General features: G+C 41.4%; 3 protein-coding genes across 21 annotated transcripts in view; all 3 read left to right on the top strand.

Annotated features, from left to right (window-relative positions):
* The window catches only part of LOC123980197 (zinc finger protein 239-like), a 387571-nt gene that overhangs the window by 103526 nt on the left and 256808 nt on the right, over positions 1-27237 (top strand). The gene's annotated exons all lie outside the window — the stretch shown is intronic.
* Positions 9210-27237, top strand: part of LOC123980663 (zinc finger protein 658B-like) — a 44118-nt gene continuing 26090 nt past the window's right edge. The window contains exons 1-3 of the mRNA XM_046065187.1: positions 9210-9629; positions 17016-17881; positions 25014-25164. Coding sequence (XP_045921143.1) covers positions 9537-9629; positions 17016-17881; positions 25014-25164 — 1110 coding nt within the window. The 5' untranslated portion in view covers positions 9210-9536. The remainder of the gene's footprint in view (positions 9630-17015; positions 17882-25013; positions 25165-27237) is intronic.
* The window catches only part of LOC123980224 (zinc finger protein 239-like), a 16964-nt gene continuing 14653 nt past the window's right edge, over positions 24927-27237 (top strand). For 7 of the 17 annotated variants that reach the window (XR_006827410.1, XR_006827412.1, XR_006827411.1 and 4 more), the window contains exon 1: positions 24932-25164. Coding sequence is in view for 11 of the 17 variants with exons in the window: in XM_046064513.1 (XP_045920469.1) it covers positions 25072-25164 (93 nt within the window). In the remaining 6 variants the exon portion in view is untranslated. Of the gene's footprint in view, positions 25165-27237 lie in introns of all 17 variants that reach the window. The other 10 variants (XR_006827408.1, XR_006827409.1, XM_046064511.1 and 7 more) reach the window with 5 other exon arrangements.

The raw sequence follows: 27237 nt of genomic DNA, 5'->3' as shown, positions 1-27237 counted from the left end.
TCCTTCTTCATCCTCTCAACATTGTAAAAACTCGCTTTCACCTTTTGACTCGTTGTTTTTGTGAAGTTTCAGAATAGTAACAACGTGCTGTTTCACGAGTGAGTGGCTCAATATTAACCCAGGCTACGTTTTCCTCCTTATCTTTGAGACTAAACCATTCATTTTCTGTCAGTGGTGCAGAGATAACAGTTATGCTATTTAATAACAGACACATGTAACTAGTTTGTATCACATTTTGAACACACTGTCTTAAAAGATCTCCGTGATACAGACAGAAATGTCAAATGTTACAACCATCCCCGGTCTCCCCCCTACTACACAATGCAGTACGCTTGAATGTCTCTTCAATGGGAATGAAATAATCAATTTTAATGACTTGTTGTTTGACTCCACTGAATTGATATTTGTTATTGACTTTTTTACGTTTCACATAAAATTTATTTCAATTATTCATAAAAATTTGGTTCTTAAATAATTTTTAATAAAACAAATTCTTGTGAGCTTATTTGTAACAGGGCTGTGGTAACGGGTAACACTGACAATATTAAAGTGGGGGGGTCTGGGGGTGAAAAAAATTGGGCTTTAAACACTTTTCTGCATTCTGGTGAATTTCTTTGCACCAGTTTATTGAGGAAATGTCTCAGCTGACCATTCAAAAATAAGAATATAGTGTAATATAATGCAGTAAAGCTGTCAGATATGTTTCTCCTATAGATCAACTTTTCTCATTTAATTTAATCCCAGCTGAATCTACATACATGCAGACATGCCTGAAATAGCCTAAAGTCTTTTTAAATGTGCCCTTAATTTCCTGAATTCTGGAGACATTTTCTGCACCAATTTATGGTGGAAATGTCTTTATTTTTAGAGAGGGAAGCACAAAATGTAGGTGACAATTCAGAATATAAAAATATAATCGAATGTAATGCAGTAATCAGTAGCTTTTCTTGTTTGCTTATATCTATATATCGGTTATTTTTTATATTCGCATTTGGGCGAATTATTTTTTTTTTGGCCCATAACACAACAGCGCGAGCAGAGGGGGAGGGAGTGAGTGCTGTAAGAGATGTGATTGGGCCAGCCCAGTATAGGCCTTTGCTTTTGATTGTTGGCCCATTTTTTAAAAACAGGCCAACATAAATAAATAATTTGACTTGTAGCCTACTCGATGAGACGAGTGCACCTCTGTTCATCAGAGGAAGAAAACCGAAAACACTTGTGATCAGGCAGAAATATCACCACAATTCCACACAAATAGTCGCTTCAGCACCTCCGATAAAGTGCAGCTCACAGCAGCTCTAGAGGGAATGAATCCATCCTGGAGCAGACAGACAGTCAAACAGAGCAAAGTGTCTCTGAGCGAGTGGGAGAAAGACAGCAGGACACAGAGCGACAGGTGTCAATGTCACGGTCAGGTGTGTCATGATATTCCCTCACTACTTTGTGGCGACTCTTAACCGTTTGTGTAGCAAATACACTGACTAGACACTGACCGACAACATTTATATTTAAATGTATTGATTACAATTTTGCTAGGGACAATTTAGAAGTCGCGGAAAAGCCCTGAAGCTGTGAGAAATGCCCTCTGTGTCTCTCTCTCCTCTCGTGATCTCTCTAAAGGCAGGCAGGCTGAGTAACGGTGGGGGTGTCACGTTACATTACATACATTGAACATAGCCTCGGCTCTTTGAAGACCTGCGAGACAGGCTGCATCATGAAGATTATTGCATATTAACATGGAAAATATTTTTGTTGCTGTTGTTGAGTTACATTCGGGGCTACAGTCAAAACAATGACCTGGCGATGCCGATGTGTGTCAGTAACACGATCACTGGGAAGAGCCAGGAGGAGGGAGACCGGGTCGAGTTCAAGCTCCCTCTTCAGAACCTTCTGTATTTCAAACCGGACACCACTCCAGTATTCTTGTATTTTTAAACAGGATCAGAAACAGTGAGTGAGGTCGCCAATTTCTGTCTCACACTTAGGACAAAATGGAGAGACATCTTTTCTGTATTTGGAGAAACGGTTTGGACCAATACGTGCTCTATGCAGTATCTTAAACTGCATCGCTCTTTTCCGGTTACAAACAGATATTTTCCTTGCATTTTCCCAAATGTCTTCCCACATCTCACCAAGCCCAGTTCCCTCTCCCAGGCCACTCCCAGTGTCCGAGCACCGAGATTTGAGCAATCGCTCAGTCCGGCATAAAAGGTTCTAATGGAAGCATTGCTCTAAGAAAGCAAAACTTGCTTCTCTATCTGTGTGACATTCATTTCAGCAAGCAGAGATGTATCTTTTATAATAAAATCTCTGACCTGAAAATAACGAAAAAAGGTCATTTCTTGATATGCCATATTTTTCCATAACTTGATTAAAAGTCATGAGGGTAGGACCAACAAAAAGATCACTCAGGGAAGAAATCCCCTTAGCTGTCCTGCATTTGAAAGCCCTGTCCAAGGTTTCTGGGAGAAAATCAGAGTTATCAGCAATCAGGGTGAAAACCGACGTATGCCCTGATCTGCCTTCCACATGCTGTGTAATCCTCCATGCTCTGACAGCATTAATTGTAACTGGGTTGCTGCAAAGCATTTTAATACATTTCAGTTTATCAATAAAAAGTAGATTGGACAGGGACTTCTCGATGTCGACCCAGATTGACGAGGCATCATTTTTAATCCAATCAGCTATACTGTATATCTTAGGCAAGGCAAGTTTATTTGTATAGCACATTTCAACAACAAGGAAATTCAAAGTGCTTTACATAAAACATAAAAGCAACATGGAAATATAAAATTTTTTAAAAGCAACATAAAATATAATAAAAGTTACAGTGTTACAATCAGGGTTAAAAGAGTTAAATGGAAAATAAAAACAGGTTGAGGGGTTGAGCAAATAATTGAGTTACAATCATTTTGAAAAGAGAATAAACAGAGAAGTTCACTTAATCTACTCTCTCTAGCTAGTCTGTACTCGGGTCCACAGCAATCTTTGGGTCCACTGAAACTCCAAAAACCCTCGAACACTACAGAGAAACCAGGACATGTCTGTCAGCAAGCCACTTTGATCCGGTTATACTCTGGACCCACCTCACTCCCACAATCATCCAACTCAACTACCTACTCATTTCTCACTATGTAAATTTTTAATTAAATGGTAAAAAGCTAAAAACAAAAAAAAGAAACAGGACAGTAAAAGTTACAGTGCAGTGTAAGTTAAAAATATTTAATATTTAATTAAAAGCAATGGTAAAAAGAAAAGTCTTCAGTCTTAATTTCAAAGAACTGACTGTTTCAGCAGACCTGCAGTTATCTGGGAGTTTGGTCCAGATATACGGAGCATAATAACTGAACGCTGCTTCTCCTTGTTTAGTTTTGACTCTGGGGACAGAAAGCAGACCTGATCCCAGACGACCTGAGAGGTCTGGATGGTTCATAACGAAACAGAAGATCAGAGATGTATTTTGGCCCTGAAAAGAAGTCCTAATTCTTAAACAACACATCGGTAATTCAAATCATGGTTAGCTGCAGCCCTACTTGCAAGCAGAGGTGGAAAGTAACTAATTACAATTACTCATGTTGCTGTAATTGAGTAGTTTTTTGTGTTCCTGTAACCTACTTTTAAGGTAGTTTTTACAATCTGTACTTCTACTTTTACTTAAGTAGGCTTGTTTCTATCTATCTGTTACCAGGGCAACACATTATAGATTACTAGTTACTGTCATTTGAGAGTAGGATAATTGGGTATGTTACAATATTACTGTAATGCTTTTCACTACTTTTGCGTTCCTTTTGAGGAATAATAATTTCACTATTCTGATGGTATGTGCCTGCATAAGTGGGTTCTACTGATGTGCAGAGTTACGGCTGGGTCTTTGTCATAAAAATTAACTTTCTGATTAGTAGCTGGAGGAGGGTGAGGGGTTGAAATAGGATGAATAGTCTCCCCATTAAGAAAGACGCTGTGCGCATTTACACACGAGGTACAGCAGCACTGATTATTTTCATCTCCCGACGCTCCGGCAGGATCGGTCCGGATGAAATGACAGCAGCAGTTTAGCTTCTCATAACATAAAAGGTGTCAAACGTTGTTTTGCACCATTGCTTGGCAAAGTATCTGTCAAACAAAATAAAATCGAAAGCGCCATATAGCTTTGTGCACAAATCAAATAGCAAAAGATTGCAATTTCATTAAATAAGTGTAAGTCTAAATAAGATATTAAATCGGTATAAATAAGCTTTTTTAGGAGTTTAAAAAAGTAACGTTTACTCCGATTAACTTTAAATGAGTTATTATACCTTCAATTAGTAAAAGTTCATCAAAGTAACAGTATTTTTACTTAAGTAGAATATTTTAGTAACCTACTATTTCCACTTCTGCTTGTGAGACACTCCGGTGAACAGCTGAGCTCTGTGTCGAGGCGAAGGCAGCTGGGGCGGTTCACTCAATGGAGACGAAAAACGGCGGCTATTAAAACAGTCACTGTCCCCTAATTCCCTCACCCTAACTTAGCACAGCAGGCGTCTGTCTTTTCTGTCTTATCGCTTCTAACTGAAAAGACGTGTGATCAGGTGATCAGCCTCACCACAAATCCACACAGGTTAATTTCAGAGCCTATGAGAAAGTGCAGCTCGCGGCCACTTCAAACCAGACTGGACAAAAGTGGCACGGTTGACGGGAAGATGAAATAAAAACACAGGTTTAAAGCTGGAGGAACAAACTGTTGTTCTGTTTGACTTGTTGTTGTTGACATTTCCTGATTTACACTGGAGTGATAAATCTCAGACAGATCAGACTTCGCTCTCTCCTCAGTTATCCCACACGGAGAAAATATGGCCCCACTCTGCCACATGGGGGCGCTGTAACCAAAGTCTTTCTGAAGTCAAACACACCTGAGCCGGTCTCTTCAGGTGATCCAGTGAAACACTGAGTGAGTCTCTGTGGTCAAAGTGCATCACAGTGTTGTTCTAACGATGTGGATCACTGTCACGTGTTCATCAACACGCTCACCTTGCAGGTAACAGAAGCTGTCCAGCAGAAACGTCTCAGTGATCTGTGTCATCACATGTTGTCAGGTGGAGTTTCAGGTGAAGCTCGTGTCCAGACGCCAGAGAGGAACAACAGGTGGGACAAGTGGACGCTGTTTGACTCCTGGCTTCCTCCCAAGCGGCAACCTCCGGCTCTCACTTCCGATACCAATGCCGAAGTATCTGAAACTGCAAGTCATCGAGTGGCCACTTGAGGCTGCAGAAGGGAGTCAATCTCCATTGACCCCCATGTTAAAATGCCCAACTTTCCAGCAGAATAAAACATGTTTACAGACTGGTTCAAAAAATGGTTTTAGTGCAAATCGCTAATTTTGCCCTTCGAGACAACTGTGAGGGGGGTGAATTTTTTTATAACTCACCTGTTTAAATTATATTAAGCCTTAAAGTTGTTCATTATTAGGGGCGTGACCGCTTTGATTGACAGGCGCCATTAGCCGCTGCCGCTGCCACCGCTAGCACTCGGTCCGCCGTCTGTTAGCCTCACTCAGCTACACGGAGCTCTGAGACTCAGCCTGTTGGAGCCTTTTGGACATTTCTACATGCAGATACCGGATGAATAATGGCAGGCTGTGCAGTTCACTGGAGAGAGAACCTCCAGGAAATCAGTGTTCTACTTGGTGAGTGAAATTCCTGTACTTTATTCATGTGTTAACATTTAACAGGTATCGCTGTCGGCATATAGCTTGTTAGCTTAACGTTAGCTCATTACGCTAATTTTCCATTAGTATAAGCAACGTTACAACGTTTGTTAGTGTGTTCTAACCGCAGCTTTTAATGAGTCAAAGACAAGTCAGCAAGAAGAGAGAAGCCAAAATGTGTTAGATTAACTTTAGTGTTAGACATTAGGGTAATAATGCTTTTGTTGTGGTGGCAGCCCGGCTGACGGTGAGTGTCCTGGTTTTTTCTCCTTTTTATCAGTTATTCTGCTTTTTTCCTTGGTTTTCTGTTCCCTGTGTTTTTTCTCTCTCTCTCTCTCTCTCTCTCTCTCTGCTCCTGAGCCCAGCCAACTACCTGCATCCCATCAGCCACCTCATCAGCCTGCCACACCTGCCAGTAATCACCTCATGCCTGCCTGTATTTCAACCCCGGTTCTCCACACCATCCTCGCTTGATAGTCGTTGCTCCGTATCCGGTGCCACCTCTGTGTTCAGGCTGTGCTTTGTCGCCGCCACCTCCAACCCTGTCTCTCTGTCTGTTTCCCTCCCAGGTTCACTCACCCTCGTCCTCCGTTCAGTCGGCTGGGCTCATCCACCGGCCCTCTCCCCCTCAGACTTCCCCCACGCCGTCCTCCCTGTTCTCCCACCGCTCCTCGCTTCCTCGGCCCCAGTGTTCCCCGGCTCCCTGGCCCCCAGCCTTTCTGGTTCCCCGTGCCTGTGTTTCCCCGACATCCACCTCTCCCTCCACTCCAGTCCCTCTACCCCTTTATCCCTCAATAGACCTCCTTCCCTCAGAGTGCTGCTTTTGGGTCCTCTCTGTCCACACACCACACAACCTCATAACAGCTTTTAAGAAAAGAGGTCTGTGTGAAGTTGTGAGTAAAGGCTCAGCTCTCAGTTAGCTGCCGTTATGTTAACAGTAACTTCTACTAACGGGCGATGTGAGATTTAGCTACGTCCTGTAACTGTTCAGTTAGATACTAGTCAGATACTATTATAAGTGGCTGCACTCCCGATGGACACGAAGGGTTTAAAGGCAGAGAGCTGAGGAGGGAGCGGCTGCAGAGTTCTGCCTGAAATTGTCACACCGAGGAGCACCGATGCCACTATTTGAGCTAGCTGTCTCTCGAGGAGAGACGTGCACCTCCGAGTGCAACGTTACTGTCTAAAAACGATAACGTTATACTATTCTACGTGGAGTTCATCAGTGGTCTGAGGCGATAACTGCGTTTGATCAGCGACGTTTCTGATAAAGATCTTAAGAGGTGGATGCATAATTCGGCAGAACAGCTGTTGTAGGCTACCTGCAGAGATTTACGTCCACCTTTTTTGTCAGCATATAATGCGCGTTATGCCTGCAGACAGGTAGCTGGGCTGTAACTAGGGCGATGGTTTAGTTAAGGCGAGAAATTAGGTGTGTGAGAGCCGCCTGAGTTTGTTTGGTGGGTTAGAATTTGCCAAAAAAGGTAGTACAGTTCAATAAGAAAAATAAAATAAGATCCTTACAATAAACGTTCAATAAGATCTGACTTGAGTAGTTATTATTGCACAGTGTCCAGCAGAAACCCGTATATTGCACATATTCGTTAACAGTGTATTTCACATTGCCACCCCTAATGACTGTCACGTGCCAGAGAGGTTATCATGCTGTGGCGATCTCAGAGTTCAGCAGCTTTATGGCTCTTTGGAAGAAGCTGCTCAACTGTCTACCCATTTTGTCTTTACAGGTGCCAGAGGAGCTGATTGCAGAACCCTCCAGATGTGATTAGCTGTGTCCAGCTCTTCAGGAGAGAACAGCTCCAGCTTCCAGCTCTTCAGCTCCTGCTTTTTCTTTTTACTCACAACACCTGAACACTACTGACGTGAAATTATGACACTGGGTTCTTATCAACAGATTCTATCATTATAATAACTCTCAACACTTTTCAAGTCATACAAAACTACTTTTACATTTGTAACCTTTTAACATTGATGTTTTCATGAATGCAAGACAAGAGTTTAATTTATTAAACTATTGCTTTTGTATTAGGAATACTTTGTTATAAAGTGTATCAAACTAAATATACATAATAAAATCATTCTTCATTCATCAGTTTCATATTTTAATTTTAAATAGTCTGAGCTAAACTTAATATTATAGATAACAGCTGTAAATGAAAATATTAAGATGTTATTTATAGGCTAACATTTTGCATATATGTTAGTAGAAAGTAAAAAATGAAAGGTTGATCAGCCTCACCACACGTGATGAAAGGTCCACGACAATAACAAGGCTTCCAGGTCTCTGCAGCTCTCTGGCACCAGGTGGGTCGTGTGATCACAGTGAGACTCTGGGAGGAAAATGTGTAATAAATTGTTCAGGTGATAAAAAATATAAAGTAAATACAGATGATTCTTTAATAAATAGAATAGTGTGGTGAAGTTAATTTTCTAGTGAAATTTAATTCAAAAAGTGAATCTTTGATATATTCTAGACCCTTTTTGTCTTCATCTTGATGATTATGGTTTACAGATCATGGAAATAAAAACTCCACTATCTCAAAATGTATAAACATTTTAGAATAAAAATACATTTCTGTATTATAAATTATACAGAAATAACTGGAGAAGAGCTCTCTGATCAGCTAATTAACTCTCTGTCTGGTTCTGATGCTCACAATGAACTTTTCCTCAGTATTATAATTTTTTGAGATGGTCCTCTAAAAGATGCCTCAGTGTTTTAATGTTGACAGCACTACTATGTCACATAAGTGGGAGAAAATGGAACAAGGGAGACTCTTTAAATGTTTTTGTGTTGTCCTTTTAAGACAATTTTATATCAGCTGTCCAGTAGCTTTGAGTAGCAACATTATTATAGCTTTGAGTAGCACCAGAAACTCAACAACAATCCAGTGACAAATATAAAAAGTACGTTTCTCTCTCTCAAGTGTCCTTTTCCAGACAATAATCCCACACAGCCCTGCAGACAGCAGCAACGTTACTCAAAATAGGACTCCGCTAGATTATTACGTTTATTACAATAACATACTGAGGTGACGTCCAAATAAACGACTCGTAACCAACGGTATGTAAATTGATTTGCTTGAAATTGAACTTTAGGTAATTAACGTTAATAACTGATTCATAGTTAACGTTATCGTCAAGTTAACTGTTAACTTTGGTCTCAACAAAATCCAACATTAGTGTTGCAAAATAACGTTAACGTGACCACATTTATATATTAAAAAGCATTTACAACCTTGTGAAGTATAATGTCCGATATGTGAGTTATTTTAATATTTTCCGGTGTCTTACCTTGACTGTAGCTGATGATGTCGGTAAACTGGTAACAACCAGCCGCAGGTCCAACCTCCACCGTACAGAGTAGCATGTAGCATTAGCTCCTTAGCATGAGCTAACTCGGTTACGTCTAGATAGGCGGGAGTGGTTTCAGCAACACGTCACCTCAGCTCCACCTACGACCCGCCTCTTTGCCCATTTATGGTTATCCGGGAGTGACGCGCTGCCAAGATGGCGCCGGCCAGCTCCGCTAATTTTATACACAGTCTATGATCCTCCGTCTCTGAGAGGGAGACACGTGAGGACGAAGGACTTTTATCCACCACACGGGACGTCCTCCCAGCTGCAGAAATCACCGAGTGTCCGTTTCAGACGGCTGATGCTGCTGCTCCAATACTGATCCCAGATCTGTGTCAGGGACAGAAGAGCTTCCATGATCCCGCGAGATCGCGAGAACACGGAGCTCCACGAGGTCCCGCAGCGCTCCTGAATCTGAAGAGCTCCGACAGTCCCAGAGGAGACCTGCTGGATCTCAGAGACCAGGACCAAGAGCGGGATGGAGGAGGACAACCAGGACCCGGAGCCCCGGAGCAACAACGTCCCCGGAGGACAAACAGCAGGCTCGAGCTCTGATAGCACCGATGTTCAGGTCAGTGTTCATGAACACAGCTAGCAGCTAACAAGAAGCTAACGTGGCGTTAGCTCGGCCTGGTTCCGACACGTAGCTTCATATTGACTGTAAACAAGATGTAATGTAGCAGGATTCAACAGTGGAGCCATCAGAACCCCGTATCTCTACAGAACCCACACTTAATGTGACGGTCGGAACCGGAGAGGAGGAGGAGGAGGAGGAGCAGGAGGAGGAGGAGGTAGCCTGCTGCCTGGGTGTTAGCATGCTAGCTAAGACTGGACAAAGCTGAAGTTAACTTCCGGTTCTGCAGTTAACTCACGTTGCTGAGCGACCGATCGTCCGTGTTCTGCTTCAGGTTGTTCACGATGTGTTCTGGTTTTATAATAAGCCACGTTCATGGTTTTTGTTTTCAGCTTTTCTTTGTCTAGGAGGTGTTTTACTTTCCACACTGTCTTTTCATCAAGGCGGTTGCTTTGAAGACATGGGGGGCTTGTAGTGGTGTGTTACCTCTGTGATGTGCTGGAGTTCCTCTGAGCTGTAACATGGACCCTGGTTGCTGATGACAGATTCTGCAGTGCTGTGACGGGCTCGAGTTTGGTGCTGATGCAGTACAGCTCTGTACTCTCCTGCTGTAGTGGTCTACTATGACAATGTAGTGTTGTGTGTTCCCTGTGAACAGGTCTGTACCTGCTACCTGCTACCTGCCATCTTTCAGCTATGGCGTATGATAGCAGGTGCTCCTTAGGGCGCTTTTTTTTCTCCACTACTGCCTCAATCTGTTTTCCCAGGCCAGAACAGAAGATCGTGTGCTCGGTGTATGTTTTTCGTCACCTTCATGTGTCAGCATGGGGCGGGCAGGGTGGGCAGTCGTTGCGATGATGGCTAAGGTGACCGTTGTAAGTGTCTATATAATAAATGAACAGCCCACAGTGAAGATAAACACATGGGTCGCCATTTTTCAGTTCACCCTCAAAGACCTTGTTGATGTAAAGGCAACTACTTATGCAATAATGAAAAAAAATGACTCCCACAATCATCTGATTCAGCTGTAACAAACCTTTTTATTTAGGTACAACAAATGCTGAATAAAGCGCAGTGGCTCTGGAGCTGATGATGTGCAATTAATAAACAAAAAATAAAACTATTTACAGTTCTTGCACTGCACAAGCTTACCTGTCTCAAGTACTACAGTAATGTAATACAGATGAACCTATTTATTTTCATTCCTTTAACACATTACACTAGACTAAAAAGGAAGGCAGAGAGTTTCCACTTGTTATACTGTTGTTTCACAGTAATATTAGGTGTGTGGGCTGTATTAAAAGTGTATTAAAACACGTCTTAGTAACAATCACATTTAACATAAGCCAAAAATTTTGGTTGTCAAGATTTTTTTTATGATCACAGTTATTAGCTTATCCTGTGGATTTATGGATACACAGCATAATTTTGCCTAGTGGTTAGCAGACTTTTCCTCTCCTCATAGCTTAAGAAATTCATGTATTATTTATACTGTGTCTTACTCACCGCTGGTTAAGTCACTGCATCTCCCGACACGACACAACACCACGATTTTCAACCAGACTGAAATCGCTCTTAAAGGGGCGGGACTGCACGCAACACCACATGACGCTGATTGGACAGCGGTATTCAAAGGCAAACTGTCTGTCAAAAACAGTCACAACTACCCAACAGTGATGATAGATTATTATCAGGAGTATCACGCTATATGTTCAGTAAAAGTGGCTCTTAAAGGATCCCATACGGCCATTGGCCCACAGTGGTGCGAGGCTTGTGCTTAACTTACGGCTAGCCAAATCCTAACATGCTTGCCTGCAAAACAGAGACAACATATGTTCTACAGAGCAGCAGTTGTCTTCAGTCTAATGCATTAATAATCAGCCAATCGATTCATCGGTCGACCTCGAGTCACAGGTATTTCTTCTCCGCGCGGTGGAGGATGTTGTGGTTTTGTTACCAATATTCTTAACAGCCGTTGTTGTCCTGCTACTGCCAGTGGTTTCCAGAGTATCTCTTCAAGCAGTTTGGGGTCTGATTGGGCTGTTGGGCTTCTGTAAATAGCATCATAGAGTACGGTCTAGACCTGCTCTTTTATGAAAAGCGCTGTGAGATAACTGTTGTTGTGATTTGGCGCTATATAAATAAAATTGAATTTGAAAAAAAAAAAAAAAAAAATTGAATTGATTCAATTATTTCTTCATTAGTCGATTAATCTAATGCCTAATTTATTGAATGTAAGTTTTTGTTACCCAATTAATGTAACAGTTAATTTATAATAAATAGAAACTTGTCTCATCTACAATTCAATATTGCAGTTGGCCATCTTGAAAAAGACACACAAAGCTCATTAGAATTGTTACAGTACAGCATGCCCCTGGGAACAGATGGCTTTGCACATGCTCCATGGCCATGAGAGCTGCATGCATTCCCCCACCTTTTCCCATCCCTCCTCTATTAGAGAGGGTAAGGTGGGAACGGGTAAAATCCTATCAACACTGAACATAGTGTGGAGGTAGCCAATAGAATGAAGACACACACACGGAGCAAAGCCAGCGGACAGAGCTGTGAGCAGCGCATATGTTTGCTCAGAACCACTGTTCATTTTCTGCACTTTATTAATCAAGATGGATAATTTTAAAAAGAAATTTTAACCACAGAAGAAAATACAGATTATTACTGGTAATACCTTTTTTAAAGGTGGGTCTTCGACATTTGTTGTGCAGCAGTGTTCATGATTCTAAGCGTTGGATTCTCACACAGGTCCATTGTCAATGTGTTTGCGACCGAGCAAGAGGAGGTGCTGAGCAAACATATGCGCTGCTCACAGCTCTGTAATCAAATACGTTTTTACCCATTTTTAATAGAAAAAAAAAAAGCTTGTCGATACTGCTATCGAGCGTCAAATCTGATTTAATTTGAAACTCAATGGATAAGAAAATCATCAGGCTGCAGTCTCTGGCTGCTCTCTGTCGGCTCCTACACACACACAGCTACGTTCGTTACTGTAAGTACGAGCAATAAAACCTTCGCAAGTAAAAAGTTAATACTTTATCAACACACCTCTCTGTAAGGTGACGTTAAACATGTAGAAATGGTTAATTTAATCATCTCTGTGCTCAGTATCTCATCCTGTATGTTTTATACAAACACAGCTAACGCTAGCTTGGCATTAGCCAAATGTTAAACACAAGCTAAATAGAAAGCTGTCTGTCTGGAGCATAAACCGGTCTGTACTCTGCTGGCTGAGACAAACCAGCCGCTCCTCCTTCTACCTGGTAACGTTACCTGCAGCCAGGGAGAGACGAGGAAGGACTGATAAAGACTAATCTTATTCTTTCTAAACGTCACTCAGTACTTGTGATGTCAGAAAATTATTGAGTTACTTTGCTGTTGTCTAGAAACAACATTTAGCTGTATTAAAAATATTAAATTAAAAACAACCAGGCTGTTAATATGTACTTTTATATATTTATCGCAAGTGATATGTCATCTCAATATATAACATTATCGCACATTAAATATTTTCCTCATACCCTGCAGGCCTGCCCCATGCCCGTTGGGTCGGGTCTTACCAAATAACCATCACTAAATAATCGATAGTGGTATCGATAAAGAATTGGATCGTTAAGCAGTCTCAATCAATCAATAAAAATGAACGATGCCCATCCCTACTGCTAAGCCAAGTGCACACCAGATTCAGTGTCTTGCCCAAGGAGACTTCAACATGCAGCCTGTGGAAGCCACCGACCTTCTGGTTAGTGGAGGACCGCTTTACCCACAAGCCACAGACGTCTCTGTGTTTGTGTTCATTTACTCAAATCTGTAAATCGCTTTGACAAATAGATGTCTAGTGCTGACCCCGAATAGTCGAAGATTCGATGCTTCGATGGGCAAAGCCTGATTAGACTGTTGTAGCATGCCTGATTTAGTTGTGCATTTTAATAAATTTGAGAATTAATACCCAATTATGAATTTTAATATTCATAAAAATCAACCATAACATACTCGTTTCAGGGGATCACCGGAGTTGTTATAATCATAATGTTTAATAATTATACAATTATTACTAATGATCAGTTAGTTAATAACCGCTCAATTATCTTAAATCAATCAGTCAGTCTTATATCTAAAGGTTCTCCGTGTCTGACTGAAGAAAACGCCGTCCTCCGTCTGGCAATTCGGCTGTTTTCAGGTTTCCTTCGTTGCCGCTGGCGAGACCACGTGGCTTGGTCTGACCTCGGTGAAGTTGGCTCGACGAAAAACTTAGAAATGGAACTTGGTCGTTCCCGAATTAGTCCAGTGTAACGTAACGGACTGATAACTTTAACAAAACGAAAGAAAGAAAGAGAGAAAAAATAAAACAAACTGAGGGGCAGATCGATGTTGCGGCACTTCGCGTGTGTAGCTTCAACCGAACAAAGGCCTGTTGTGCTGGTAGGACTCTTAGGGCATTGCCTGGCGAGGCACGCCGGACGCGTCCAGAGGGCAGAGCAGAAGGCCAGGGCACGAGGAGAGGAGAAGAGCAGAGACCCGAGAGAGAGAGAGCGAACGACGTCGTGTGTCGCTCTTTTGTTGCCTGGGGCGTGGTTCCCCAGGGGTCATTTCAGGTTTCCCGAGGGACTGCCTTTCTAAACTTAATGTCTAAAAGAAAAGAAAATCTATTTGCGCGTATTATAATCAAATATTTTCCACAATCGAACCTCAATGGTGAAACGGTTGTACCGTTCTAAGTTAATCATTTGGTAACAGGAAACAGTTGTCACATTATTGGTCAGGATATTTATACATTTAACGGCATTTCCAACGATTGTATGTAATACTTATTTCATCCACTTGGGGGAGCTCAGGTTACATGAGGAAAGCTTAGATTAATCCAAGACCGTCTCTCCTTAAGAACTGGGGAATTTAGTTATTCAGCCTTAAATTCAAGCTGGCGATTAAGAGTATAGTAGGACATTTTATCATCATTTCTAAAGGAATTTTGTAGGAAAGTATTGTGAACAAGCATTGATTACACATTAGATGAGGGAGTGTCTTGCTGAAAATAAAAACACTGCAAAAGTAACTTTTTTTAGATGTATATTCTTTTCAGCACTAATATCAACAACAGATAGCAACAACATGGTAACATAACTACTCAAATAGAGGCAAACGTAATCAGGTAACTAAAGATTTAATTAAACTTAAATAAATGCTTTGAGTCTTTGGAGACTCCAGTCTTTGGTTATTTAAAGTTCGGCTTCCTAGGTTATGTCACAACTTGGGTGAGACCAGGAGAATCCCTTTGATGGGGTAATGAAACACAGACCCAGTATAGTTGCCATGGTTACATGTATGGCGGGGGCAGTTTTGATAGGCTGTTCAGGGAAATGCTAATCGCTGGTTCGTGTGCCTTTTGTCAGTTTAACAGTCAGTCACTGCGTTATCAGCTTCGTTGATCAAAAAGGTGCCATTTTTACGATCAACTGACCAGGCATAGCACTTAAAGAAAGCAACCTTCCACCCCGCTCTTCAGTTGGGGTCTCCTCAGCAGTCTTTAGAAGTTGATCTTTAACACTCCCTGCTCCTCTCAGGGAGAGGAAAAGAGGAATTTGGAGTAGCTCCAACTTTATTCAATATAAAATGCACAAATCCACACCGTTGTTTCACTACACTAGAAACAACATTTAGCTGTATTTAAAATATTAAATTAAAAACAACCAGGCTGTTAATATGTACTTTTATATATTTATTTATTTATCGCAAGTGATATGTCATCTCAATATATAACGTTATCGCACATTAAATATTTTCCTCATACCCAACATGCAGCCTGGGGAAGCCGGGTATCAAACCACCGACCTTCTGGTTAGTGGAGGACCGCTTTACCCACAAGCCACAGACACCTCTGTGTTTGTGTTCATTTACTTTATGTCTAGTGCTGACCCCGAATAGTCGAAGATTCGATGTTTCGATGGGCAAAGCCTGATTCGACTGTCAATCTCACAGTTAAAGCTTCACAGTTAAAGCTTCGCAGTGAAACAAAGGATCATGCCAGTTTGGTGATATGGTTGTGATTTCAACGTTTGATGCTATAAATAAACATGTAAAAAGAAAAAAGCTTTTGATGTTTTTAAAGTGCGTGAATAATCCATTGTAATTGTAACTTAACTATGGGGCGCCAGTATGCTGTTGAGACGGAGCTACAGATTCACCAGTGTTGTGCTGAGTTGTCCACAGCTTGCGGGACGTTCGGATCATTTATATCCGCTGACGAACCAAACTAAAAACATTAGCTACTTGAAATAGACCCGTGAGGAACCGAACGTGCATACAATCGTCGGGCACACAATCTTGGTTTTAATATCTATTGCCTGTTAATTATTGATTTTACTTTATTTCATTATATTTTTGCAGTTTTGTGATTGTATTTACAGCCTCCCTCCTGTGAAGCACTTTGACCTCATTGTATTAAAGTTGCTTAAAGATTCTGGTCTGTCCCACCCCGGGCCCCTCTGTAGACACACCCCTGCGGTTGGTTGTCACAGGTGGCAATGCATTAGTCAAACATGCTGACGTGTTAGTCATTTCTTCTGCGTCAAGTACGGATAACAGCTCTCTGTTAGCATGTTTTGTGCCACTCTCCGCGGGCTACATTTCCCACATGGAGCATTCAAAGTAAGACCATTTTGCTCGCCTGATTTTGGTGACCTGTTCAGATTTTGTTGATTTGTGCGGTTGCCGTGATTTGAGCCTCCTACCATGTTTAAGTAGGCTATGTAGTTAAATTGTTGGTTTTGACTGTGTTTATTGTTGATACACGATTGAGAGTCTGCACAGTGTATTATTTTGAAAATCGACTGGATTCTTTGCCGTTGTGTGTCGGACTTCGTGCCCGTTTCATCTGCTCTGTGCTGCTTGATGTGGCTTCCGTCAAAAATAGACTGGCAGTGAATATTGAATGTTAACTAAACAAATCGCAATATCTGGCAGAAAAATCTAAATTTGATTTTTTATTTTTTTTTTTTTTTTTTCTCTAATCGTAGGCTCTGTTTTACAACAGACACACTGTACAGAGTTGTTTGAAATAATCCCATACTTTGGACACTGTCTTATTCCCTGTAATTTTTTCCTCCTCTGTTTTCTCCATTACTCCATTTGCAGTCCACGTCGTCTTCTGTTGTCCACAGCATAAGTGTGTTTTGTGACAGTAATAGTCCCCCGTGCGAAACAGTGCACTTTGTATAGTTACATGGATTAAACTTAACTTTTGTGTTGTGTTTCAGCCTTAATTATGAACTATTTTCCACAGACATGCTCTAAATGTATTTTATGGTTCTAAATAGCTCGCACCACCATGACATCACTTAATTTTTCTCCATGTATTTCTGTTTGTTGTTATAGAAACAGAGAGGAAGAGACGGACTCAAACGTCACCACTGTCAACACTGTGAAAAATCCTTCACAAGATCTGGATCTTTAAAGATTCATCAGAGACTTCACACTGGACAGAAACCGTACAGCTGTGACCAGTGTGGGAAAACTTTCACTAGATCAGATGACCTGAAAATACACCAACATGTTCACACTGGAGAGAAACCTTACTGGTGTGACCAATGTGGGAAGACTTACACTAAATTAAATAAACTGATAATCCACCAACGTGTTCACACTGGAGAGAATCCATACAGCTGTGACCAGTGTGAGAAAGCTTTCACCTCATCAGATAAACTGAAACTCCACCAACGTGTTCACACTGGAGAGAAACCTTACTGTTGTGACCAGTGTGGGAAAGCTTTCACTATATCAGGTGGACTTAGAAAACATCAACGCATTCACACTGGAGAGAAACCGTACCACTGTGACCAATGTGGGAAAGCTTTCACTTGCTCAGGTATACTAAAAGTTCACCAACGTGTTCACACTGGAGAGAAACCTTACTGGTGTGACCAGTGTGGGAAGGCTTTCGCTACAGCAGGTGGACTTCAAAAACATCAACGAATTCACACCGGAGAGAAACCGTACCACTGTAACGAATGTGGGAAAGCTTTCACTACCTCAGGTGTACTACAAGTCCACCAACGTGTTCACACTGGGGTGAAACCTTACTGGTGTGAACAATGTGGGAAAGCTTTTACTACATCGGGTGACCTAAAAATCCACGAACGTGTTCACACGGGCTTGAAACCTTACTGTTGTGACCAATGTGGGAAAGCTTTTTCTCAGAGAGGTTCCCTTAAACGCCACAAATGCAGTCACACTGCTTCGTTTTGAACATTTGTCAGAGCCAGGCTAGAGGTTTCCTCCTGCCTCCGCATTCCCTGATAGATGACCATCATCATATGCGTCATTCAGAGCGCAATTCAAACGGGATCAAAAAATTTGTTCTCTTGCCATAGACTACCGTACCTAGTTTTCCTATGCTGGTCCACAGGAAGGGTAGGGACTTACGTTCTCTATACCAGCTGCAGCAGCCAGCTACTTTAGCACCGATCTGCCGCTGTTGACTTCGTAACATTCAATATAGATTTATTTATGTTTTGCTGATACTCTGGTACACAGCTTCTCCACTTCTCAGTCTCTGACCCATGTATTATACAAAAATAGAAAATAACTGCGCAGGACAACAACACAGAGGAAGACCCAACCACTAACGTTACTTACTGCGCCAGGCTTGCTGAAATTGAAATATTGTTTCTGTTTTTCATACATATTTTCTTGATATTGTGTAGCTAAACATATTTTTCTCCTTTTTGTGGAATTTTCTTTGTTATACTTTGTGTCAAGACATGTCGTTGATACCTTTCCTGTTTTTGTTAAATAAAACGTGTACTATTTTATTCTTATTATTTCCTGAAGTATTTGTTAGATGTGTCCAGTTGTGTTTTTGGGGTTGTGGTTTTGGTGAGTCTTTACCATGTATCTCACAAGGGGTGGAGGTCTCCAAGAGTTCTCATGTGGACTATTTCTTTCAAATACCTTCTCACTTGTAAATATTTACATTTATTCATTTAGCTGACGCTTTTCTCCAAAGCGAAGTATGTCTGAGGTCGTACGCCTCTGGAGCCTCTGACTAGTTTCATCTTGCTTGATCGATGGATATAATTGAGTAACCTCTGTATAACAATGTATCAATACGGTTTGGAGTAAAATCTGGGTCCCATGATGTTTGTCTTTAAACAGGTAAATTCTTGTTCCTCTAGTTACTTTACATTTTCTTCTCCAGATTTTAAATGTGTTAACTGTATATAGAGTAGTTGTGTATTTTCTCTGTTATTTTCTGAATGTGTTTTTGAATCTGAGGTTTGTTCAGACTGAAAGTAAAGCCAATTCTTGTCGAAGCAAAGAGCTGCAGATTCATTAAAGACTGCGCCAGCTGAGGTGAAGACGTGTCGGCTCAAGTCTGAAATGCTTAAATGAAGAATTCAGGTTTATCTTTGATTAATGAACAGAGAGACAAAAAAAACAAACCGTAAGAAAGAGACTAAAGAAGGGGAGTTTCTGCTGAGTTCTGAGATCAACGTCTGAAGGACTCTGTATGCTTCAAACAAACAGCATATTAGGTCTGTTTATCCCTGCTCCAAATGTTAAAACTTGAAGACAGGGCAAAAGTCCAAATGTTTCTGAGGCCTGAACCAGGTCCACTGGAGGCCTCTGGGTTTAACTGCTGTGGTTTGATCCAGTGTGTATTGAGGAGGAAGAGGCGCTGAATAAACAGGGACTACAAAACCACTACAGACCACATTTGTGTTCAGTCTGAACAAACTTTTGTTGTTATGAAAATCAGATTGAATCAAATATTATTGTGTCTTCATTATCTGACTCCAACAGCTGTTTGCTTTCTGTTCTGTCAGTAAATGTGTTGCTTTCTGTTTAACTTGCATCCTGCCAGGGTTGGTGCTGTAATAATCTGAGCTGGAGACTCGAGTCCTTTTCAATGTTTTCATTAAATTAGTCGACACAAAGAGAAGCTTTGACTCATCATTTCAAACTGGACGTTCAATGAACTGTTTGTATTCAACAGTATTTGTTGTTCTGTGGTTATTGGTTCAAACACAGACCAGTTACTTTTTCACATTTGGTGATGACCCAGGCTGAGGAGGGATTGGATTATGGCTACGATGACATCATCGCCGCTGTCACCACAGACCGTCACTTCCGAGCTGATCAGAAATCTAAGAGAAAAGTTGTTTTCAAAAGAACATGATGAAAGTGAAACGTCCTATTTTGATCCTGCAGTCACAAACCTTTAACTTCTGCTTCAGATTCTGATGTCGTCTGTGCAGCAGCACCAAAACAAGCGGTGGAAGCTTCACCTTTGTAAATCAGCTTCCACCGTCTTCTGACTCTCATATTCCTTATTAAATATCATGTTTTCTAATGAACTGCATCACTTGTGGAAAACAAAAGCCTGTTTGGGGGTCAAAAGAAACCTCTCAATTTAAAAGAAAAAAACATTTTTTATAAACGCTTCATGTGTTTATGTGTAAAAATATTAATTTGTAAAGTAACATGCAACTAAAACTGTAAGATAAATGTAGTAATAAATAAAATATTAAAATCAGCTGAAAACATGAAATGTTTTCCAAAAATTATATATATATATATAATATTTAAATTGAGTAATGGACAAATAAGGCTGTAGTTGTATAAACTGTTGGGTAATTTAACATATAAATAAACATATTTTATAAACTTTTGGTGTGTTGCTTGTTTAGTAACATGTAACTAAAGCTGTCAGATAAATATATTGAAGTAAAAGTACAATATTTCCCTCTGAGATGTGGAGTAGAAGTAGAAAGTAAAGTACAAGTACCTGAGTGTTGTACTTGAGTACAGCAGTGTAGTAAATGCAGCTGTTGTGTTAATGTGAATGTTTTGTGAGGAGCTCTCCAGTTTGTCCTGAGGGACGAACAGACTGACAGTGACAGGAAGCAGCCAGCAGGAGGCAGCAGAGGAGCTTCAGTTTGTTCAACAGATGATAGTTTTCACTTTAAAGTCACTGGAGGAGCAAACTGTGTGCAGAGGGTTTGTGTCCTGTTACCTTTAATAGAAACAACCAGTCCTCCTATAATGTAAAATCAGCAACCCAGTAAGGTTGTTATTTGATTAAACAACAGTTTATTATGGAATAAACAGCATGTGAGCAAAATATCAACTGAAATATTAAAGCTGATGAAGCTGAAGAGGAAGAGGTCAACATCACAACACAAAGTTTCTAATAAGGGGGCTGGAAAGCTTCTCATGACATCCAACCTATGCCATATTTCCCAGCACTCTCTCCTCAATAGGACAATACACGCATTCATCAATCTGTATTTGTAAATAGAACATGATGTTCAGTCTTAATGTGTGTGCATCAAAGAATTTTCAAAGTAAATATACTTTAAATCCAAGGCTGATTAAAGCAAAGATGCTTCAGAAATAAAGGTCTTTTCTACAAAAGTAAAGTAGTTTCTCCAACACTGCTAATTGAGGGGCGTGCGTGTATGTTATTACCTGCAGCGTTGAACTTCGCCAGGAGAGGTCACTGTAACTAAAGCTTCGAATAATTAACCCATTTTCGAAACATTTGGCTTAAGTGGTTCAGTGCTTCACAAAAGCTTTGACCATCACTATTATTTGGTACACCATGTTTAATTAATGTCACAGAATGTGAAGTTTTGTGGAAACCTTCGAACTAACCAGAACTAGTTACACATATCCACTGTTTAAATAGGCTATTAACATAACTATTGCCTATATGTAAATAACTCTGAGTTAAACGGCAGCCTGGTTGTGATGGGAACCAGTAAAGTACCAACATGGTCTTGAGTGCACAGACAGTGTGGTCATAAGTTGATCAGTCTCCCGTTTAAAATGGCTGTTTGCTCTATAAATTGTTTTAAGCTACGAATTGTCGAAAACTGCTACCGTAGCACAAATCGATAGCAGAGTCTATTGAGTTGCTCTGCACTATCGAAAAACGCTACCTTATCTGTTCCCTTTTCCAATCCCATAAAGTTATAACTCTCACTGTATTATGACATCTTCTGTTTTTTTTTATTACATTGTAACATCATTTCAGGGGTAACGACTAATAATGATTTTTTGTTTTGATATTGCTGACGATCAGCCACTGTCTCGACGGGATGCCCAACAGCAAGGTTGCACAGATTTATGGGCGTGGAAACAGACCGCGCTTGTGGGTCATCAACACCTGTCATAAAGGAGAAGCTAATGCGATAATCAAAAAAGAAATGATGAAGAAATGGCAGGACAGGTGGGATGTGGATAAAAGTGGAAGGAAATATTACAGATGGCAAAAATCTATTAATGCTCAGGGTGTGAATAGCAGTAACAGAAGAGAGGAGAGCCATAAAACAAAAAGAAGAAGAAGAAGAAGAAGAACAGCTGTCGTAACTACGACAACCACAGACGCACAAATACTGAAGCTTGGTTTGGTGTTTGTCTGTGTTTGCACTGAGCTCCTCTCTCCCCCTCTTTCTTGCCATCTGAATGAAACCTTATCCCATTAATACATGTTACTAACTGGACTTCTGGCCTTTCCCTTAGTCTTGTGCTCTCTCCTCCTGTTGCTTTCTGCAGGTGTTTCTGAATCTGTGGTCTGTGGAGAGAAACCTGTTGGCTGAAGAAGAGGAAGCAGACAAAGTGACTTCATTTCTGATTTGGATTCCACACATTGAATCATTTCCATTTGCTGAATCATCATGAAGACGTTCAGAGCCTCTGTTGCTGATGTTGTTTCCTTTTACACTTCTGGAGGAATATTAATATTATATTTTGCACTTTTACTGTTCATCAGATCAGCCGGCCAATCAACAAGCAGACTGTTTCTGCTGGATGATGGAGGAGCTCTGTGGATCTCTGGGTCACCGGCTGGAGGACAAAGGAAGCAGAATGACCCAGAGACAACATGCTGCCTGTTAGGACGTCCCAGCAGAGACATGGAGGGGAGGGTTACACCATCACTACACATCTTATATGTGTGTGTGTTGAAGAACAAACATCACGTGACACACCAGTCTTTCTACAACACTTCCTCACTGACATCAGCTTGTTGTGTGGAGACATTTGTCTGTCCAGCTTCCTGTTGTGTGTTTGACTCTAGTATTAGTGGAAGGTGCTGACTGTGATCAGAGCTACAAGCTGCTCACTGACAGTCACAAACCTGCCACTGGAGACTGTCTGTCCACACTGATGTTGCTTTGATGGACGTCCTTCTCTGGGCTAAAGACCATATTTTACTGGACACAAGTCTCAAAGAGAAACTAAATCCACAAGTCCATGTTCTGTTGACAAGTCTTTGGACATGTGACAGTGTGGACAGGAACAGTGACGAAGGAAACGTCCTGCTGGTAACAGTGATGTTCTCGTTAATGAAGGAGTTTTCTGTTGACAGACCAGGTGGATGTTCAGACGGAGGGACGGCTTTCTGCAGGACAAAGAGACGTATGTGCTGAACAGAGAAATTAATGAAGGGGGGAAAAGCGCTTTGTTTGTTGACAATGAGGGAGTTTCCTCCAGAGTGAGACCTCTGTCCAGCACAGAGGACATCCATAGACACTGAAAGTCTCCAGAAACAACAAGGACATGTTTCAGTCCAGATCCCAGAGCGGATCAACATGTGACATCACGCTGACCTCACTCTGACATCACTGATTAATAGGAATCAATAGTGAGTGTGTAGACCGGGTGTGAGAGTCAGGAGGAGTCAGAGTGAAGAAGAAGCTGATAAAGCGTCTTCCTGTCTTCATCTGTCCTCTATCAGCTGCTTCACCTCCATTTTCTCTCTAATCCAGAGTCAGATCGGATCAATGATCAAACTAATTGATCGGTCATCAGAGGAGTTGGATCAGTGGAGCTGCTTCTGTTCCTGTTTGTCTCTGCAGAGGAGACAGAGGACAGTCAGATAGAGACAAACACAGAGACACTGACATCAGTCTCCATACTGACCTTTGACTCTGAGATCAAATATTTTCTCTCTACTGATGTTTCTGCTGGAGACGTAGACCCAGTATCGTCCTCTTTCTCCATCTGTGGGGGATTTCAGGGTCAGACTGAGGTCTCCAGTTCTCAGCAGGTCGTCCTTCATCTCTGTGCGATTTCTGTAAAACTGGTCCTGTTGGTCAGAATAATCAGAGCCGTTCTGATACACGTGGACCGTCTTTAGCGGCTCCACTTTGATGTCCTCAGGGAGGTGAGCTGTGGTCTTGAAGGGCAGCAGGACAGACTCCGCCCCCTCCTCCACATCCACCTGACAGACTGAGAGGACTACAAAGCAAAACATCAGCTGCACAGACAGCAGGAGCAGTTTGAATAACTTTATTTAATGAATAGCTTGCAGGGAAGCTGAAGGACAGAACCAGATGAGAGCAGCCGCTAACTGGGGACAGAAATACAGGAAGTAACAGCAAGAAAATATTTTAATGTCAGTGACACAAACAGCTGAGATTTATGTAAATAAACAGTGAAGCCAGTCCAACTTCTCATTAGTACAATAAATAAACAATAGCCAAATAAAAAGGATTTAAACCACATTTCTTCTTCCTCAGAGCCAAAGCTCATGAAGTCACTTTAAATCAGATCACATAAAACTGTATTAATATTTTGTTATTAATTGTCCAGACGCCAGACAGGAACAACAGGTGGGACAGGTGGATGTTGTTTGACTCCTGGCTTCCTCCGAGCATCTCTGAGCTCTGTGGACCTGAGAGAGAGGACCTGTGAGGACAGAGGATGTTTATTCACCTCACAGGACGTCCTCGCTCGCTGCAGCCTCATTAACACTCCTCACCTGTCACAACTGTAAAAATCACTCAGTGTCAGTTTCAGAAGCTGCTGCTGCTTCAATGATGATCCCAGATCTGTGTCTGTGTCAGCAGCAGTTAACTCAAGAAGGACCAGAACAGGCTCTGGATCACAGAGACACATCAGTGGGTTATCCTGCTAACTTCAGCTTAAACACACATTTAAAATAAAAAGTGGATTCAACTAATTTAATCTTTGATCTTTGGTTTCTGTCACTTTGAATATAATTCTAGGAAAACTTCAGCTGCCACTAACAAACACGTCTCTTACGGCCACTTCAGCATAAACGCACTTTTATGACCCACAAGTGTTAAATATGGAACAACGAGGACAAAAAGAAATGACTGTTTGAAATGAACTGAATCACCAGAACTCGTTTTAAGGCTGTTTGCAGTCTGGAGAACAGAACAGAGTCTCCAGCTGCTGATACAGTAACGATGGTTTGTGAATCTCTGCGGGACAAAAAGCTTCAACGTCTTGGAAACACTGATTCTGCTGCTAAGCAACAGTAACTCCGGAGCGGTCGCGCGAGACTCTGAGACTGTGCGAAGAGGAGCTCCACGAGGTCCCGCAGCGCTCCTGTCTCTGAAGAGCTCCGACAGTCACAGAGGAGACCTGCTGGATCTCAGAGACCAGGACCAAGAGCGGGATGGAGGAGGACAACCAGGACCCGGAGCCCCGGAGCAACAACGTCCCCGGAGGACAAACAGCAGGCTCGAGCTCTGATAGCACCGATGTTCAGGTCAGTGTTCATGAACACAGCTAGCAGCTAACAAGAAGCTAACGTGGCGTTAGCTCGGCCTGGTTCCGACACGTAGCTTCATATTGACTGTAAACAAGATGTAATGTAGCAGGATTCAACAGTGGAGCCATCAGAACCCCGTATCTCTACAGAACCCACACTTAATGTGACGGTCGGAACCGGAGAGGAGGAGGAGGAGGAGGAGGAGGAGGAGGAGGTCTCTTGTAGCATGTAGCCTGCTGCCTGGGTGTTAGCATGCTAGCTAGCTAGTACGGGACATATGGTGATTTCTATTGACCTCGAAAGTCAGTGGTCTGGGAATGACGTCACACAGGAGAGGAGCTTGATAGCTGAACGCTCTGGCTCCTAGTCTACTTTTGGAGACTCTAGGAAACACAAGTAACCCTGCATTCTGGGAGCGCAGTGCTCTGGTGGGGTAGTAAGGTACTATGAGCTCTTTAAGATAAGATGGTGCCTGACCATTAAGAGCTTTGTAGGTAAGAAGAATGATTTTAAATTCTATTCTGGATTTTACTGGAAGCCAATGCAAAGAAGCTAAAACAGGAGAAATGTGATCTCTTTTCCTGGTTCCTGTCAGAACACATGCTGCAGCATTCTGGATCAGCTGAAGAGTCTTAATGGACTTTTTTGAGCAGCCTGATAATAAGGAATTCCAGTAATCCAGAAGTAACAAATGCATGGACTAGTTTTTCTGCATCATCAGACAGGATATTCCTGATTTTCGCTATATTACGTAAGTGAAAAAAGGCGGTTCTTGAATTTTTTCTTGAAGGACATGTCCTGATCATAGACAAACACACACACACACACACTCACTTACTGTTTTATGTATTTATTTGAATTTTTAGAATATTTTTAATTTTTATACACACATACGCTTTAATTAATTTACGCTTTAATTGTTAAATGAAATATATGGGGTTGATTGTTCTTATGTAGTTTGATGCTTTGGCAATATTGTTATACATTCATGCCAATAAAGCTAATTTGAACTGAATTGATAACTCCAAAATTCCTCATAGTGGTGCTGGAGGCCAGGGCAATGCCATCCAGAGTGACTATATCTTCAGATAAAGTGTCACGGAGGTGCTTGGGCCCCAGAACTTCAGTTTTATGAGTTAGACATTAGAAAATTACACGTCATTTGAAGTTTAGCTAACTGATGAGTTTCATCTGGCTTGATTGACATAATTGAGTATCATCTGCATAACAATGAAAATTTAAATTTGATTCATTTTAGCTTTTATCCAAAGTGACTTACAAATGCTATAAATGTCAGAGGTCCCACGCCTCTGGAGCAACTAGGTGTCTAGCTCAGGGACACATTGGTGGACGTCTCACAGTGGGTAATCGAACCCGGGTCTCTCACACCTAAGGCATGTGTCTCCATCACCACTGCTGTAATTTATGGAGTATGTTCTGATAATACTGCCATAATGAAGCATATATAAAGTGAAGAGGATTGGCTCGAGCACAGAATCTTGTGGAACTCCATGACTAACTTTGGCGTGCATGGAGGACTCATTGTTAACATGTACAAACTGAGCTCGAACTGATAAATAGGACTTAATGATGTGGGTTTTTGGGGGCCGATGCCTGTATTAAAGTGAAAAGGAGCAGATTTATGAGCCGATATTTTGATTTTAAGAATGATTTGGATAGTAGACCCCTTTACTGTATAAACTACACTTAGAACAGGACAATATAGAAAGCTGGAATGTATGTGGGCTAAAAACCTTTTCCTGAATGGATTATGTTAATAAAATCGATTACAGTCTCAAAGTGAACTTGTAAACAATTGAACATCAATAAATATTTGTTTTGTTTGCTGGAAGGTGCAACTTTTTCAGCTGTCTGTAAACAGAGAGAGTGAGATAGAATAAGCATTTTACACATAATCTGCCATAATTTCAATGTAGCACATTCACATCTAGTTCATCCCTTTACCAGCGCCCTTTAATTCTAACCAAAGCTACGTGAAACCATTTAACCACCATCGGTATAAATCATGCCGTCTAGGATACAGTGAGCTGCTGTTGAATGCATCTAATA

This window comes from Micropterus dolomieu, linkage group LG12 (assembly GCF_021292245.1).
Source record: "Micropterus dolomieu isolate WLL.071019.BEF.003 ecotype Adirondacks linkage group LG12, ASM2129224v1, whole genome shotgun sequence".
NCBI lineage: Eukaryota > Metazoa > Chordata > Actinopteri > Centrarchiformes > Centrarchidae > Micropterus > Micropterus dolomieu.
The sequence above is the reverse complement of the archived record's forward strand: the minus strand, read 5'-3'. Positions and strand labels throughout refer to the sequence as shown.